This window comes from Prosopis cineraria, unplaced genomic scaffold (assembly GCF_029017545.1).
Source record: "Prosopis cineraria cultivar Desert tree isolate PC_DT_omini unplaced genomic scaffold, ASM2901754v1 PC1, whole genome shotgun sequence".
NCBI classification, from domain to species: domain Eukaryota; kingdom Viridiplantae; phylum Streptophyta; class Magnoliopsida; order Fabales; family Fabaceae; genus Prosopis; species Prosopis cineraria.
Genome location: NW_026555332.1, coordinates 43,015,565 through 43,035,457, shown reverse-complemented (window position 1 = coordinate 43,035,457; position 19,893 = coordinate 43,015,565). Strand labels below are relative to the sequence as shown.

Here is a 19,893-nt window from a genome sequence, read left to right as displayed (position 1 = left end):
CGGTGGGGGCCCCTATATTCTTCACAAATATTTGGTTTTGTGATAATAATACTAACCGCACGCCTCACTTTTTTGCTCCCAAAAAAAAAAAAAAACAGCACGCCTTACTTTTGTTAGTGGCAGGCTTCATTTCTGAATGTGTGGGATTGCCAATTGCATAAACCTAACTTTTTTGAAACAAGTTACTTATGATTATGATGTTAGAATGTGTAGTGTTCTTTCTCAAAAAGAAATTATATTAATGGCTTATATTCTATTATAAAGATGCAAAATTGCAGTAATACATCTGATCTCACGATGAATTGTAACCTTTGTTTGGCCGAATCATGATGAACTGTGTCGACCAAAACAGAATAATGATGAATTGTGGTCAGCGCTTGGCCAACGAAACCTTAGGCCTCACGTGACCCGTCCAACGGAACATTAGGGTGCCAATAGGCCATTTGACAAAACATTGAAACCTCGACCTCCTTTTAACTAAAAGCGAAATTCCAACTCAACCCTGGGTCGTGTATTGTGAAAAGTTCAATTTTCTTTTTGAACATTTAGAAATCTATTCGTAAAATTTCAACTTTTTACATAAGGATGATAATAGGATGGCTAGCCACCTTGCTAAGTTAGGCCATAAATTATTCAATAACTTTAGTATTTTTGATACCCCACCCTTTAACTGATTAAGGGTGGTTGGTTTGTTTTTCTTTTTGTTTGTTTTAACTTCTGTATTTGTTTTCACATTCTGTTGAATGAGTATTTCATGTTCATATTAAAAAAAAAAAATCTATTCGTAAGATATTTTAACATTAAGCTATGACACTTCAACATCCACGCTTTTTCACTCGTCCTCTACCACGTGAAAGTTAGGCTTTCCTGATATGCTTAAACCATGGGAATCACGTTTTTTTGTCGTAAATGTAATACCCCGGACTAGCTTCAACCCAATGCCTTGAACGAAAATACATATATTTCTTTAAAAAAAACAAATTATATTGGAAAAATATAGCTCAAGACAAATGAAATTCAGAGTTACGACTTATGTCAATGATTTATAAAATAATAATATTTACTGATTACTCATCTTGTACAAAAATATGAAAAATAAATTACCCTATTATTATCATTTATGCTGTGAACATACACTTGACTAAAATTTCTATATATTAATATATTGACATTGATGATCAGGACTACACCGAACAGTCTTGAACCACATTACTAATCACAAAAATCCAATGTCCACTAAACCCACTTGCAAGAAAGCATCCTATCCCCTCTCCCATGATCCTGCTGAGAAATAATTGCTTGCGTCAATCTGACCAAGAAAAATGGTCCCAGGCTCATTGCATCAATTGAGACCACGCAGAGGCTAAAACGTTCAACAGGTGGCACTAGCAGAAGCAAGTAAGTGGATAACAATTTCTCACAACTACATGTAAGCAATGAGAAAGGAAACAGCAAAACTGTAATATAAATTCAAAAACTAACTATTCGGTGGCTGAACCATTGGTGCCAAAGAAAGAAGTGCCATCCTTTTTCATGGTTGGAACCATGCAACTTAAAAATACAATAAATAGGCGTGGAGGGAAAAATCAATCAATTAATAATCAATGTCTAAATGAACTTTCATGTTACAGAAATTACAAATCGTATAAACATCAGATGGATCATGAATTACAATGTGGATTCTACAATGTTTTGCTTCAGTAGGGCTTATTCTGCTTGTTGTCCCTCTTAAGTTGAACCTTTAATTTCTTACCACTTAATTGGAATCCATTCATCATATTTATGGCGCCTTGAGCAGCGTCTGGAGAGTCATAACTTACAAACCCTGTAAATTGTAGTACATAAGACACCAAAATCTCCGTGCAAACAAATTCATTAATAAACCGTACTGGGCTTACCAAAACATTTGCTTACACCAGTTGCTTTATCAACAAACACTTTAGCACTCAAAACCCTACCAAACGGTTGAAACGCATTTGCCAGCTCTTGATCTCCATATTCAGGAGGTATGTGATAAATAAAGAGATTAGCCCCAGGTGGTCCTGAGTCCGAGAAAGACAACGAAACAATGGACAGACTTGTCACCAAGTAAATATTCAAGTCTTTTCAGAAATAAAGAATATAACGGAAGAACGTAGGTGGTAGATGCATAAACACAGAGACAACAGACCTTCAACCTGACTACTGGAATTTTTATTGGCACCTGAAGATGTAGCAGAGTTGCTACTCCCACCTGCAGGTGAAACTGAACCAGGAGAGCTGCTCACAGGCCTAGGACTTACCACTCCTCCAGGATATGCCATTGGATGCTGCATACCTGGAACTGCAGGATAAGAGCCATAATAACTTCCAGAAGGCACGGGATAATTTCTAGGGTTCATATTTAGACCAAGTTCAGGTCCCAATGCATTTCCTTGGTTTATGTGAGGCATCATATTATGGAAACCAGGTTGATTCTGCAATGGTGGCAAGCGGTAAGGCATGAGCCCATAACCCCCAGGAGCCTATCAAGAGAAAGTTATCAGTCAAAAACATGACCACTTGAAGATAACAAACTGATGAAGGTAAAGATTTATGACAGGATGATGTGATAATGCTAAAGAAAAATTGCCTTGAAGTGTCATTAAGGGTAAACATTGCATTACAGAAGATGTATATAATTTACCTGATAGCCATATCCATTATATTGTGGAACATAGCCCATTGGCAAGGCTCCAAACAATGACTGATGCTGAGAATCGTTATGTGGCACATTAGAAGCTTGGGACTGTGCTTTCTGAGCCCTCCGCGCTTGTCTTTCCTTTTCTGTATCTGCCCATTTGACCACCAAAGGAACACTTGAACCCTATAGAAGGATAATCAGATAGCAATTTAATGGATTAACCTAAATGTCAATTTATCAACATTATTGGCAATTATAATATGCATCAGTTCATCTCAACAGAAATAGATCAATTATATATGCATATATTGTATAAAGAAAAGGGCATGAGGATGAAGTCCAGTGTTTGGTCAATCACTTTATTTGACTATTGACGGCTAGAAGGAGATGTAATTCAAAGTAAATCCATGATCCAATAGATTGTGTATGACAGAGATGTGCGTATAACTCCACAATAGGTTCGTTTTTTCACATTCACAGATGTTTATGCCAGTGCCAAGTGTATTCTTGCGTAGTAACCCCAAGCTCAAGTTTTGTTCAACTTGGGCCCACTTAATGCAAACAGTAAAATAAGGCTCACGGGCCAGAGTAATTTCTTGCCCAGACTTGGGTTCGATTTGAGTCTATCATATAAATAATGAGTCAGGCTCAAACATGAAAAATCATCTTGCATATATTAGTTAAGGACACAAAGCTAGGTTTAAATTTCCAAATTCAGACAAGGTCTACAATTAGAATAATATACTAAGTATTTGCGCTTCTGCAATTACATTCAACACACAAGATTGAATGTTGATGTCCCTCACCAACAGGATTTTGTGGCTGAATGCCGCTTGAAGGTCCAAAATGCTGCAAGCACAATTTACAACTAAAATTGTAATTGTGTTTAAAAGCAGGCTCTCTCCATTCTATTACACATGCACACAGCTAAAAATTTTATGAATCAACACCAATGAATAATGTGCAAGGACAAAGAAGTTTGCCATGTGTGTTTGTCAGTAGTGTAGTTTAAATCCACGTCTTACTCACCAAAAAGAAAATAAAAACATGCCTTTGCACCCATCTTGCCAGTAAAATTGGATACCACTATTAGAGTTTGTTTGGTTCAGTAGATGGGAGAAATTTTAATTGGGGGGGGGGGAGATTTTAATGTTAAATTCTTTGGTTTGGTTAGAGGGAAGGAAAAGAAAGGGATTCTTTTTTTTTTTTCCCTATTTTTCTTGGGTTTGGTTTAGACCACCTGAGGGATAAAAAATTGACTATTATACCCCTTTCAAATTTAAGTTCTTATTTTTCTCTGTACAAAAAACAAAATGTTTATATGCTTATCATTTATCTTGTTTTAGAAATGTAACAACTTTCATCTTGCTTATTATACAAATCTCATATATTATTTACTAAATTTTTTTTATTAATATATTTTTTAAAAAAATATTTAATTAATTTTATTGAAATATCTCATTATACAGCTTGACATCAGTTAAAGAAGGGAAAAGAGGATGAGGAGAAGCTGTGGAGAGAGAGGCATGGGAAGAGACAGATTATTTTTTGGATATCATAAGGGTAATCTTGAAATTAAGAAAAAAAGAGAGAACAACTCCGTCGTTATAAAAATTAAGTTCTTCCCTCTTCCAAATCCCCCATAGGAAGGGCCCCTCCCCTTCCCTCCAACTAAACATATGTTTGTACCATTGTGTTGGCAAGTATTTTGAATCAGCTACTACGGTTGCAGCATGTACTTCAGATCAATTTTTTTCCCCTTTGCTTACAGTGGAAAAGTACAATAGCAGATGGAAACATTTCAGCTCAGATTCATAGTGTAACGATTGATTCCATACAACTAACAAACCATGTAACGTCCAGAATTCAAGAGATAGTTCGATTAAATTAACCTCCATCTTATGTTTTCCATTGATTGCTTCCAGAGCAGCAAGGGCCTGTTCTTTGGTTTCATACTTCAAAAACGCACAACCTACCACCAAGGAGAACATGTAATAAGCCTTTGTAGTTCGCAAAAACAAACGCCCAGGACAAAAAAGATATCTTTAAATTCTAAAGTAGTACCTTTACTAGTTTGCTGAGAACCTCTCAAAATCTGTAAATCCTTTATAGTTCCATACTTAGAGAAAAGAGCTGAAACTTCAGCTTCAGAAACGTTCTTTGGAAGCATGCCAATAAAGAGTTTGTGTTCTGGAAAGGAAGCCAAAATTTATTTATCAAGGCACATGTGCACATTTAAAAAATGCATCAAAAAAGAAAGCATAACAAAAGGAAAACTCGCTTCCAAAATTTTAAATGATTCTCAGAACATATTTGCAAAACAAAATCTTCAACTAACTAATGAAATTATATTACACCTAGTCTTTCCAACTCGCCATCTGCATACTTTACTTGCAATGGACTCGATGCCTGAATTGAAAACAAAGAACAGGATGTTTTCAAGTTAAAATTTAGAATTATAAGAACATATGATATCATATACAATAATGTCAGCAAAGACATTCATAAAGTTATCACTATGGGTGCTGAAGGTAGGAATAAGACTAGTCAAGAAAATAAAATAATCCAAAGCCTGCTAAATGTTCTTATAAATCTACAAATCACATCTCACAAGATTAAATTAGCAACCACCAGGAGGTCAAGATGCATAAAAGTCAAAACAGACATTCTAAAAGAACAGTTCACTGATAATTCCATAATGATAATTTATAGCGAGGAAATGATCTTAAAGATTGGATAATGAAAAATAAACCTTCTCCTATCCTCAAGGACTTTTAGGGCAGTAAGATTGGCGGTCAGCTTGAAAAAAATTATCAAACTACGATTTTTTATCTTAGTTCTACATATCTAGTTTAAAAATGAAATACTATTGTGCCCGCATGTCTCATGCAAGTTAGACTAAAACTAGCTGAACTAAATAAAATGATGTTCCGTTTCCCTCAAAATCACCACAGTTGGGCTCCACGTCGATTCTTCCCCTTCTCCGGGATTTTAAAGTAAATTCACATCCTTTATCGGCTTCCAATATTAATACTTACGGTTAGCATGCAATTGGTATCAAACTATACTACATTATAGATGCATATTTATCGAAAAAAAAACCTAAAATAGGTTTCAGTTAAAGTTGCGGTTGCGGTTGCGGTAGCGAGTTCGGTACCCAAAAATAGCAAGTGCTATGCATTATACTAAAATTAGATCGTTCTTGAACACTAATGCTAATCCAAGGGGAGAAGAAGAAAACAAAAACCGAACACATAATAAAGTATCAAGACATGAAAGTTGAATCAACCCCAGGTAGCGTCTTCTTGTTATGACACGCATTGACCGCCTTGTCCGCCTCTTGCCTCGACGGACAAATCACGAAGCAACACCCTGCAGCGGAACACAACAAAACACCACGAAATTAGGGTTGGGAGGAGACGCAGAGGAGCAACAAGTCTATGAATCTGACCAATCTTGAGAATTAAGAAGAGAAGCACATTTGACCGAATCAAAGACAGAGAAATGCCAGATTTGAACTGAAAGAAGGAAGAGAACCTCGAGAGAAGCGAGTGACTTTGTCCTTGATGATGTTGACCTCGTCCACCAGAGCGAACTCCTTGAACATTGTAAGAAGCTCGGCCTCCGTCATATGCTTGGGCACTTGACCCACGAACAATTTCACACTCTCCTCGCTAGATTTTCTCTCTTCCTTCCCCTCCGCCATTAATGCCGAAACTCTCTCCCCGCAGCCTCACTGTCGTTCCCGTGCTTCTCTCTGTCGCGCGTACCAGTGTTTCCGGCTCTCAAATTCTGGTCCGAGCTATCACAATTTTCCGTATCTCGCTCTCCCGAGTCTGGTTTTTTCTCTCAAAGAGTGCGAAATTCGGAGTCGTCGCAGGGAAATTGGGGACTTTGTGAATGGCAAAGTTGGATCTTCGATGGATATAATTATTATAAAATATTGCAGTAAGGGCTTCTTTCACACCGTTTTTACGAAACTGCCATTACAGCTGTTCAAGAACCTCGTCTTTTCTGGCGCTCTGGTGTATACGACGGTTCAGTGTTTTCCTGTCCTTCATATTTCCAAGTGATAACTGCAACTACAAATTCAACGAGAATATTTGGTCTTCATTTTTATTTGTGTCCGAATAAATTATCCAAACTTGATTTATTATCGGATCTTTTCCACTTAATTAATAATTAGTATCTTTTTTTTTCCTAATAAAGAAACCGTAGGTACGTATTCCCTGAACATTTGTGTCGGTTGAACTGAAAGTCGGGAACGTTATAGCCTCTTCGTCTTTTTTTTTTTTTTTCTAATACAAATAAGAGTATATATTATATATCGGCGTAACAGTACAATGGTGTGACAACGACAAGGTGTGGGGTGTGTTCTGTGTAAGATGATCCGCGACAAAGGATTCGACTTGGAAATGAAGGAAGAACAGGATTAAAGTAGAACCCAAGTCCTTTAACAACTTTAACATCACGTTCGAACTCGTTGTTCTTACATTCGTAGCAATACTCTGGGAATACGGTTGAAAGTATATTTAATAAGATGACCTTCGTTCTAACGAAATTGCCCATATGTAAACAAAAATAGTGAATTTCAGGAGTAATGTCTCGCTCGATATAACAATATATTACTGTCTAAATATCTTGCAGCGATTTTTTTTTTCTATGTTTGACTTTCAACATTGCTTGAAGCGAAATAATACCAGCTCCCATTGACTGATAATAGAAAGAGTAAATAAAAGTTTAATTTCCCTCAACTTGCCAACAAAAAAATGTGTTTAATTTGGGGCAACTATGTAGAGTTAGTTTTAATTTAACGTTTTTATCCCAAAAAAAAAACTAATTGGGCACGACCCCCCTTAAAAATATAGTAATCTGTGCACAAAAACTTAGTCATATATGGGTGCGCGCGCGCTATTAAATTTAAAAATTGATCAATATTTTCTTCCTGCCTCTTTGTCGGGGGATCGTGAAACAAATAATTATAAGGTCTACCATCAATATTTTCTTTTTATATAATTATTTTGTTCTTTTTTTTTGGCCAAATTATTCTCTTGTTCTTAAATTTTCACGTGAGGCACTGAGACATGTATGTCAGTTTGATTCAACTAATCGCATTTCCCATACATATAATCTGTTTGTTTACATTTCATTGTTTAAGATAAATATATTTTTTAATGTTAAACTCGTGAGTATCCTTTCTATTTCACCCACGAAATTTCTAAATAGATAAACTCCAACTCTTGTGCGCAAATAATGGCAATTATAAATTATTGCATTTGTAATGTGAAACTATGGAAACTTTTTTTTTTTTGGCCAATTGAAACTATGGAACTTGCTTCCAACAAATTAAAACAAGAACAAATTGATTAGGGCTGTGCAAAATTCTAGTAATTCAGTGCAACCCTATCCAACACAAGAAAAAAAGGTTCGGTTTGAGTCATGAAAAATTGACCCAAAGGACAAAAAATTCAAATAGACCAGCAAGGCAATACTTTATTTTTTTAGTTAAGCTGGACAATAGACATAGCTTCTAGATCACCTGGTCTAGTCTAATTCTATAAATTTATTTTAATATGATCATAATTAAGTAATTAGCTATAACAATAACTTATGGTAGAAAAAGAAATTGAAGGACATTATGTGCGTGTATAATGATTTAAATTTTTGTCTCCCGATATAAATTTATATATTGTATTGTCATTAATCACTTCTTTATATATGTGTGTATAATTTATTTTCAACAGATATACTTGACGTTAGAGGAGATAATTATATAAAGATCGGTTGAAATTTGTTTTTAACTTGTTTTGATGTAGTTTAAACATGTTGAATTTCGTTGAGTGTTATTATAAATTTGAATTATTTTGATTGAAATTGAAATACTTTTTGTTATTATTGAAGTTTGTTGTGAATTTATTATAATTAACTTTTAATATTTTGTAATAAATTTTATATAATTATAAGTATTTTTGTCATCTTAATTGAGTTTATTATATTGAAATATATTGGTGCTTTTCATAAAGGAAAAAGGGGGGGAAAAAGAGGTATTGATTAGTGAACCATTGAGACCGATCTTCCAATCTTGCTCAACCTTATATTCTGTGGAGACTAGATTAAATCACAAATTGCTTAACCCAGTCATTTTTATGAAAAAGACTAAATTTTGGGTTAGGTTAAAGTTAGGGGTGTCTATCCAGTCTGGTTGCCCAAGATTCCTACTTGAGCTCGGTGAAATTTCACCTAGCTTGATCCTAAAAAAAGCAGCTTGGCATAATTAGGGCATATTCAGGTAGGGTTGATGTTTGAGTAGGGTATGTTACGCTACCTAGAGTCATGTATTTTTGTTTAATTTTTTTAAGGGTTTAAAGGAACTAAAGAGGGAGATTTTAGTCATTTTATTTGTGTTTGGTGTTTCTGATGATGAAATAAAGTTTATTAATTATTTATACTTGAGGTAACATTAATTTTTTATCCTGTTTTAGTGCGGACAAAATTTTGTGCAATAGCCTGTTTATTTACATTCATGTAATTGACTTACAATTTTCTTATTCAATCACTGTATTTGATTTGTCCAATCACAATGATCAACATTGCTTATATATTTTATTATTCATTTTTCTTAATTATATAAATAATTTGTGGTTCTATAATTTTGTTATGCTTATTTTATTGCCAGTGTGGAAGATCAAGCTTTGGTTGTTATGTATTTATAAATGTTGTTTTGAGCCAATGGGCAAGGCGATTATTATTAATTTATGATAGTATTATACATGCTCCTTAGAACGATAGGCAAAGTACTATCTGTTGGTTGCTCGGGCCAGCCTGAGTTGATAGGACTTTTTGTCGTTGGGTTGGCTATTAGACTGCAAACATCCTTCAGGTTGGGCATCGAGTAGCGACTTGTCTCAGTTTAGCCTTGCTCTTGTCTGCTCCTAGTTGAAATTTCATCCTATCAATTTTTCGTGTGTATGGAGAAGAGAGAGGCAAATGAATTGGAAATTCAGAGGATAACAATATGATATTTGACAATAAAAAAAGATTAAAACACGATAAAAAAATATAACTAGTGATAGAGTAAAAAGTTGCCTAATGTTACTCGTCAAGTTATTTTTTAATAATTAAGAAAGTTGGATTCCGACTTCAAAAAGTTTAATATTGTTCACTGAACCGAATAAGAGAAGTTTTATTAACTTTAATTTTCACACACACACACCATGTATAATATATCAATGCTAATTCGTATGTATAAGTATTTACATATAATATAAACATTTAAATAAACGGCATCATTATAGTTATAGATTGTTATCTAAAATATTCTCCAGATATCTTTTATTATTATTGTGTATGTATCTCAATTATTATTATTTGATATTATTATATAGGTATTAGTTATTATTGTATTTTCTATGTTCTTTATGTATATAATGTAACCTTCCTCTCAATAATAGATACAATATTTTTCAATCCTTCTCTAGTTTCTCTCTCTTGTCTCTAATAGCTCTTATGGTATCAAAGCCATATAATATTTTTCCCAAGATAAGTCAGGTTTTGAAGAGCGTTAGCTTTCCTTCGCAGCAGTGTTGCCATCTTTCGTCACAAGTTCAGATCTATCTTAAATTTATTTTCGCATATCCACATGCAGCTTTGGTAAATTGACATTTTCAGATGCGTTAACCGTTGGATTGTGCTAAAATTTGGTCAAAAAGTAAAGAACATCCAACATGCCATTATGAACGGTCAAATTGTTGACTAGTTTCCTGGTGTGAGCGCTATGCCATTCACACTACAGTCTTCAGTTTAGATATTTTTAATTCTTCATTCTCTTTTATAAGCCTTTTTTTCCCTTAAAAAAAAATCAGATGTTGCTCAATCTGTATTAGTTACTTTGAATGGTTGCAATTATCATCTTTGGTTGGAAAAATGTGATCTTGCTCAGCTTACTTTAGGATCCTCTCCGATTAAACTTGAAACTTTATTGTGCACATTCATCTCCAGTTCCTCTAGCCCATCTGCTGCCTTATCTACTCTCACTGATAAATTCACTAGGTATTTTGACTCTGCTTGCTGCAATCATATGACAGGTCAAGAAAATTTCTTCTCCTCTATGACACCTAACTCTACTACCTATCCTATACACACTACTGATAATTCTCAAATGCCTGTTAGTCATATTGGTACTGTCTCCTTGCCTTCCCTATCCATTCATAATACATATTTTGTTCCTACCATTAACTTTAACCTTCTTTCTGTTAGACAACTTATTGATATGGGTTATGACATGTTATTTAATAAATGTGGTTGTGTTGTGATGGATTCTCAAACAGGACATGTTTTCAGGACTGGGCGTAAAGTTGGTCGCATGTTCGAGCTCACTTCAATTCACCTACCTAAGATCATTGTTCCTACATTGTGTGCTGCCTTCATATCCTCTTCTCCTAATTCTTCTCTTGACCTATGACATTGTCGTCTTGCTTACCCTTCTTTGAGTAAATTATGTCCTTTAATTTCTAGTGGTCATTTAGGTCATGTTCATAATCATTCTTTGCAATGCATTTCTTGTCAGACTGCCAAACAACCCGCTTTGTCTTTTCATAAAAATAATTCTATTGCTGCTTCTCCATTTGATTTGATTTATTCTTATGTTTAGAGCCCTGCACCTACTCCCTCTATAGGAGGATCCCGATATTTTGTGATTTTTATTGATGATTTTTCTCGTTTTACCTGGATTTATATGATGAAACATTAATATGAGTTACCTGAACTTTATATCAAATTTGTTACTATGGTTCACACTTAGTATTCTAAAGTCATCAAAATTTTTCGTCGTGATAATATTTTGAAATATCATGACTCTAAATTACTCACCTTCCTTGATTCTCAAGGTACTATTTTCCAATATTCTTGTCCTTATACTTCTCAACAAAATGGTCGTGCTGAGCGTAAACATCGTCATATTCTTGATTCTATTAGAGCATTGCTCATTTCCTCTTCTTGTCCTAAATGGTTTTGGGGTGAAGCAGCCTTAACCTCTATCTTTTGTATCAATCAACTCTTATCTCCTATTATCGATAACATTTCTCCTTTTGAGCATCTCTATGGTTATCCTCCTGATTATAGTCTTTTGAAAGTCTTTGTTTGTGCCTGTTTTGTTCTTCTTCCGTCTCATGAGACAAACAAATTTCAAGCTCGTTCTCGTGTTTGTTGTTTTCTTGGTTATGATTCTAAGCATAAGGGTTATCGTTGTTAGGATCCTCTCTCTCACTACATTCATATTTCTCGATATGTTGTCTTTTGGGAAAATATCAAGTTTTTATCTCTAACCGATCTCTCGTCATTCTCATCTTCTTCACCTCTCATTTTTATAGATATTCCTATTGATCTTTTTCCCAATGACTTGAGTACAGATTCTTCTGTTGAGCTTGTTTCCACAACCGACACTACGCCCGCTCCAGATATACCTACTGTCATACCTATTGCTCATCCAGTGCAAGTCACGCCTACTGAGCCTATATCATCTATAGAATCTCAACCCAATCGTGTAAGAAATCCTTCCTCTTACCTTAATGATTAACATTTTTTTCACCATTCTCCAATTTCAAGAACCCAAATCCTTCAAGGAAGCCTCTCGTGATCCCCTTTGGCAGCAAGCTATAGATGATGAATTGTAAGCCCTAGAGAAAATGCATACTTAGGATCTTATTGATCTTCCTCCTAGTAAAAATTTGGTTGGGTACCGATGGGTCTACAAGAACAAGACTCATTCTGATGGCTCTTTGAAGTAAGGTAAGGCCCGCTTGGTGGCCTAAGGATTCACTCAGGAGTATGGTGTTGACGATGAGAAAACTTTTGCACCTGTAGCCCATATGACTTATGTTCACAGCCTTCTAGCCATTGCTGCTATTAAGCACTGGCCTCTTCACCAGATAGATGTTAAAAATGCCTTTCTAAATGGAGATTTAGAAGAAGAAGTGTATATGAAACCTCCACCTGGGTATCAACATCCAAAAGACAAGGTTTGTCGTTTTCGTCGAGCTCTATATGGGCTCAAGCAGGCTCCACGTGCATAGTTTCCTAAGTTTAATAATACTATGAATCAATTAAATTTCTCTTATAGTCCTCACGACTTGGCTCTTTTTGTTCTCTCTTCTGCACATGGTTTTGTTTTGTTACTACTGTATGTTGATGACATGATTATCACAGGAAGTGATGATACAGGAGTTCATAAGCTCAAGACATGTAATAGCCCTCCGCTTACCCCGCATCTCCGAGGTCTTTTGAGAAGCTGGACACTCTCCCCCCAGGCCCCACAACAGGGCAACCCCACCCCTTACGGTGAGCATCAGGAGACAAAGGCTTCCCCGCAGTAGTATGCAGGATTATTCCCCTTGCGGAGAGCCTCCCCAGGTTCGATCCTCCAACCTCTCCTACATAACAAAGTTGAGACTGAACTCGGTACCATTAAGTCAAGTTCAGGATGTTGGGTGGTGCTCGACTCTGGTGGCTGAAGGATGGGGTTTATATAAGGGATTAATTTTAGCTTGGGAGTATGGATTTCGAAAAGTATAAATAGAGGTTGACTCACTGGAATTAGTGAATCAATTAAAGGGGAAGATGAAAGTTGGTGCCTTGGTTGACTGACACATGGTAGAGATTGAAAGGTTGTTGAGTAGAAGTTGGGAGGTGCGCTTGAATCATATCTCTTGAGCTGGAAATCTCTGTGCGAACGTTCTCGCAAGGGGAAATTTGAATTTGCAAATCTCACATTGTGTATGGGATGAGGTGCTTTCATGGGTTGAAAAGACGATGTGGTTAGAGAAGGAAAGGTCGAAGATAGTTTTTGATCCTGGCTGAGTTCACTTAGGTGTTTGGTTTTCTATTTTTTTCTGTTCCTTTTTGATTTTTGCTTTGTTTTGGGCTTGACTTTTGTCTAGCCTTGTGTGAGCTGTAGGCCTTAGGCCTCCTTTTCTTATCCAAAAAAAAAAAAAGAATTTAGCAACTCATTCTAAGTAGACCCAGAGGCAGTGGGTGAAGGATAATTTAATAATTAAAATTAATAATTATTCTAAGACTAAAATTATAATAATGTAAATAGATTGATTATTTTTTAAGAAAAAAATTTATTAAATAGATATAATTTTTTATTGTAAATATACCCTTCATGTCTCATATTAATCATTAAAATATTATATATTTAATAAATTTGTTAGCCTAAATATTTTTTACTTGGTCCCTGGGCGTAAAAAATCAAGAATAGAAAATGTAAAGTTATAAAATTCATATATTCCACTTATAAATTTTTTTCAAAAACAAAAAAAGGTATTTGCACAACTGCACCCCTCAATATAATGTGGCTTGCCACTGCTCGTTCTTTTATGAGTATAGTTCGCCATTACAACTTGCTCAAGTTATATTGATTTGATACTCTAACAATATTAGTGAATGTAAGAAAAAATAAAATGAAGATTAAATTTCTCTAAATAAGTCCCAATTTTGAACTTTAAAAATTTTAAAGAAAATGTGATAAGAATTAAGATTATTACTTATAGAGTTAATGAACATTCTAAAACTTAAATTATTATATAAATAACATCTTGGATCCTAAATTTTTAAAATATGTAAAAAATTTTATCAACTTTTAAATTTTGAATGCCTTAAATCTCATGATTAAATTTTAAAAAATGATTATTACTTTTGTAGTTATAAATCTTAATCACACGTTGACATGACACTCATATTGAGCTTTAAAAATAATGGTCATTTTCTTCAATTTAATGATGAGATTTTAGATAGTCAAAATTTAAAAGTTGAGAAATTTTTTTACACATTTTAAGAGTTTAGTGTGCAGAATATTAGTTGAATAATAATTTAAAGTTTAAAATATTTATTAATCCTTATTTATATTTATTATAATACCCAACACATATCCCATTCACGGAGTTTTTTTTTTTTTTGTTTCTTTTGGCCAAAGAACAATATTGCGATTCTAAAAATTATTAGTACTTCCTTGCACTGAAGTTTTTCAAACAAAAAAACAAAAGTCAAATACCAACCATGATGCCAAATAAAAAGTATCTACCTTCGTGGAGCATTAAATTAAATTTCACAATCTTAAATCTGCTAAAGTAAAATTTGTATGAAAAGTACCAACACACCCTTTTTTTTTTTGTGACAGAAAAATCACCAACGCATTCATGGCAACTAACCAGGGCCATGTGTGCTTTAAGGCAATTAAAGCCCATAGCTTTAGGTTGATGAAAGTTCGCCTGTACCTTTTATACATCATTTTTTTCATTAAATATTAATATTAGTTATATATTTTTATTTAAAATTTATTACTTGCTTATGTTTAATTATGTAACTAGTCATTTAAAAAAATAAAACGAAAATATATATAAATAACACTTTCTCCTATCTTTATTACAAATTGCTTTCAATAATTTCACCAAAATTTGAGAATGACAATTAATTTATTTAATACGTCTTAAAATAAAAAAATAACTTTACTCCTATTAAAAATAAAAAAGTAAGAGATACATATTATATGATGAGCCGTATAATTAATTTTATAATAAAATAAAATTAAAAAATGATAATAAATGACCTTTCATGTACCTTTATAAGGATCAAAGTATTCTTTAAAAAAATATCTTACAATAAAAATTGAAAAGAGTAATATATCAAGCCTATTAAATAATTTTGTCTTAGATCCTAAAATTCCTTCGCACGCCCTGCAACAAACATTCAATCCCAAAATTCCCATGCACACATTACCATATGAATTATGAGGAGAAGCATCATATGAAATGAGCTAATATTTGGCATGAAAGTCATTGTCATGATGACGCGATAAATTTTACGAAAACATATATATAATTCACATTGGATATTACAAATTTAAAATCCACTATACCCTGTGCTATTAAAGCCAAGTTTTTTTTATTTTTTTATTTCATCATCTGATATCATGTCATTATCACTTGTTGAGACTAGTTTAAATCTTTATTGTGTGAGATTATTATTACACACGATGATTTTATTGGTATCTCAAAGATATATTTGACATTTTCAATTAACGTCACTGCATATTTCAAGTCTCAAATTCAAGACTACAAGATAATTTAACTCAACTTTTTTAACCAATTGAATGAAGCACTTCTTTGATAGGTCTCTTTTTATTTTATTACTTATTACTTATTTATTTATATGCTTTCTTTTTTTTGGAATAAAAATGGTAAGCTTAAAGCCTGGGGAGAATTACATTAAAATAAAGTCCTATATTTATACGCTTTCTTTAATTGTTTCTATTCACAATTTATTGTTTCAGTTTTTTTAAAAATTAATGTATTCTTCAATTTAAAAAATTTCTATCGTATTAATATTTACTGTTTCCTGTGTTATAAGAAAAAAAAAAAGGTGTAATTAAATTGATAGGTTGGCACGTGTGTGAGGTGTCCGCTGGGAAGATACATCGGCGAAGGAATGATTCGACTTTCGCAGACAAGCGGAGGGGGAGAAGGGCGGAATAGTAAATAAAGAAGGCGGAGAGGGTATTTTGGTAGTTTAGTGGAGTAAACGAGGTACAAAGATAAGGACGCCAGACTGTCCCGCCAAGATCCTTGCCAAATTGTTCAGCTGTGGCCATGTTCTTTCTCAGCCTCTCTCTCATATTATTTATTGTTGTAATTTATTATTATATTTATTTTCTACCAATAATAACAAATTCACTATTCTCCTTTTTGCAAGCTGGATGACCCCCCCTCCCCCTCCGTTGGCCAACCTAATGAAGACAAAATCACAGTGCATCCCTTCAATCTCTTTTTTAACATTTTTTTTCTCAGGTTTCAGCTATTTTTATTTCAAAACAGTGAAACACCTGAACTTTTAAATTGAATCTAGAGGATCTAAATCGAAAGTGAATTTACATGTTTATATATTATTATTTTTATTTGTCTTTCTCTCCTCACAAGTTAAAGTTTGAGCCTCTTGATCTAAAAGGAGGGGTTAGTGGTCATGTCATGATCCAGATAGGATTGAAGTTTGCGTTGCTTTATTGTCTCATTTCTCGACTGTTTGACTTCTTTTTTGTGTGCTTGTCTACTTTTTCTATTTCGTATTGATAATAACCTTGCAGAGGGGAGAGGCACATAAACATCAATAATAATTAATATCACACATTCACACTACATGAAAGTACTTGTGAGCTTTATAAAAATAATCATGAGATATACAAATATGTACATCTTTATAACTCTATTTCATATCTCATCCCCACCGTTTAAATTCAATTCGTACACTCTAGATAATATATTTTTTAATTATATTTTAATATCTTCATCTCAAATTAAATATGATATTCAATATTATGATCTTGAACTTATTAAAAATAATGATTTGATTACTTAAATAGAGAGAGAGAGTGTTTGAGAGACGTGTTTTGATCAAGAAGAGTAGGTCATATCATGTAATGTACAAGTTATAGAATAAGAGGTTTTGAAAGTATTAGGCCTATCTGATGATACCACAGAATGAGAGAGTAATTGAATGATAAGGAGAGAATGAATGTAAATGGCCCATTATCTCATCAGCAAACCATGGGAATGGGTCTATTTATTGAGAAAGAATTTTTTTCAACTCAGAATGTCCATGACTAAAAATTGTATTGACGACAATCCTCTTTTCTTCTTCCCTCTCTTAATGGCAAACCTCTTTATTCTTCTTATCAATCACCCTTCTTTTGCCCCTTTCATTACTTGACTAGATCTACCAATGACAGCAACAATGAGACTAGTCTTTGATTTGGGGGTTTCATTATATTCCTTTACCATTGCTGGTTTGGTGAGGCTTTAAATTTGGTTCCGACACTGGTTCAAAGAAAGATGAAGTTCTCTCACGATGAACATGACAAAGGTGTTTATGTAACTTTTGTTCTTGCCAGCAATGGATTTGATAATGATGTTGGTCGTACTATGGTGATCCTTGGACTGGTGCACTTCTGCTGTCCGCACGATGTTGCACTATTAGGGTTTTTTTCCCCAATTGATAAGAGCAAGGATATTGTGGTATTTTGTTATTATAATAACATATATCAAGTAAAAATTATTTCATCTTATTGACATACCAAACATCTTTTTAGTCTATATTCTTATTCACATTCTCATTCCATCAAACTTCAAAAATCATTTCATTTTACCAAAGGGCCATATTGCTAGCAAAAGCTATACAATATTTGTTGTAGGGGTATTTACCTTGGACCCATCCCAATTAGTCTGATATCATCCTGATCACATCAACATGGGTCTTATTTTGACCTAAAAATAATCAAGATGGGACTTTACGGGATGGAACAAGAAAGGAGTTCACGTTCCATCCCGTCTCGAATATTATATATGTTATTTTTTATTTTAAATATATCAATTATATTAATATAATTTATACTTATATTTATTATATCAATTATAATTTTAATACTTACAATTCTTATTTAAAACTAAATTTTTTTATATTTATAATTTTAATGACATGGAGTAAGCATGGTGATATTTTTCTTATAATACATTAATTATATTAATATAGTTTATTCTTATATCTATCTATTTAATAACTTTTATTTATAACGTATTTCTTGCTTTATTTTCAGAAGAGTAATTAGCTTAGTATATTTTCATTAAAGTAGAAGAATAATTATTTAATATTGTGCTTGACTTGCTTGTTGTTGCTACTTTTATAGCATAAGGATCACTTGTATTTGCTATTATAATGTGTAGTTGTGATTAATATAATTCAATAATTGACTTTAAATTATTGTGATTTATGTACTTGTGTTGTTTTGATTTTAAACTTAATAAATTATATGATTTAAAATTTTAATGAACGTTATTATCTAAATCTTTCTCGATATCATCCCATTTATTGGGATGGTGGGATATCTCGATCTTATCTATGTGCCGTCCTGACTTCTAACAGGACGGGACAGGATGGGACACGAGATCAAAATTTAGTTTTAATTTTTTTCGGGACGGGACACAGGACAGGGGTGTCTTGATCCCGTCTCGTCTCATGAACACCCTTAATTTGTTGTCACTTAACAAGTGAATTGGAAGGAAGGGTTTTAATACTAGTCCCACCTTCGACTTTCGAGCATGTTTGTCTTAAACATTCCATGATGTTGCGGGTTCTAGACTGTATATTCGCAGATATATACATATATACACACATATGGGAAGGAGGGGTTTTATTTATTTATTTATCTTTACAGTGAGTTTCATATCTGGAAGAGATCTTTTTTTAAAAAAGAAAAGGAGATAGTGTTTGTACTGTATTTAGTATAGGTTGAAAAATTACTTTATCCAAAAATAGGGTTAATGAGAATTCTGAACCTTGAAGTATTGCATGAAAAGTGCTCTAAATTATGAACTTTTAAAATATGCAAAATGGACCATAAACTTTTAAATTCATAACAAATTAAATCCATCGTTAACCCACCACTAACACCATTACTGTTCATCAAGTGGAGCCCAGCCAAAATGTTGATTTGGCAATTCTTTGCTGATGTGTTATTTTTAATGAGCGTCATAGATCCTAAACTATTGCACGAGTAGCATTGTAGACCTTGAACTTTGAAATTCAGAGTAAATTATCCCCACCATTTATGTGTGGAATGCTAACTATTATGTAAAACAAATTAACCTCAACGTGATCCGTCATTGTGAATGCATCGTTGGTCATAGTGAACAACTCATAATTTTGTGAAATGACATTTCCCCCCTTCTTGTAATATTTTTCAAACGATTAGTATCTCATGCTTCCATATATTTTATAACTCTAATTTAGTTTTATTTTCAATAATATTTTTTATTTTATGGTAAAAACTCAAGATCCCATTTGAAAAGAAATTTAAATATCAAAGGATTTTACAGATGATGATACGAAAGCTGACAATTTTATTAACGGATTTCAAACCCAAATTAACCAATGAATTAAAATCTTAAACTTTTTTTCAAATAAGCCCAAGTTTTCACAATTAAATAAATAAAAATTAATTAAAATAAGACTAAATCATACATATAAGTTATATGAAAGCGTGAAATACCAAACGTTTGAAAAACATTGCAAAAAAGGGACAAAAGTATCATTTCACAAAATTATGAGTCATTCTGTAACACACCTAAATTTTTTTTAAATAATTTAACTCAACCATAGTTGGGTTACAGCCACCCAACACATTTTTA

At 33.3% G+C, this 19,893-nt stretch overlaps 1 protein-coding gene across 1 annotated transcript; it reads right to left on the bottom strand.

Moving 5' to 3' along the window:
* Window positions 1–1,574: 1,574 nt before the first annotated feature.
* LOC129285558 (RNA-binding protein BRN1) lies at window positions 1,575–6,677 on the bottom strand. The gene is made up of 9 exons (XM_054921297.1): window positions 6,200–6,677; window positions 5,952–6,034; window positions 5,020–5,071; window positions 4,727–4,852; window positions 4,555–4,634; window positions 2,666–2,845; window positions 2,171–2,504; window positions 1,899–2,042; window positions 1,575–1,825 (listed from the first exon to the last, which is right to left on the bottom strand). Exons 1-9 carry the CDS (start codon window positions 6,366–6,368, stop codon window positions 1,698–1,700), a joined length of 1,296 nt encoding a protein of 431 aa, XP_054777272.1. The 5' UTR covers window positions 6,369–6,677; the 3' UTR covers window positions 1,575–1,697.
* Window positions 6,678–19,893: the final 13,216 nt, after the last annotated feature.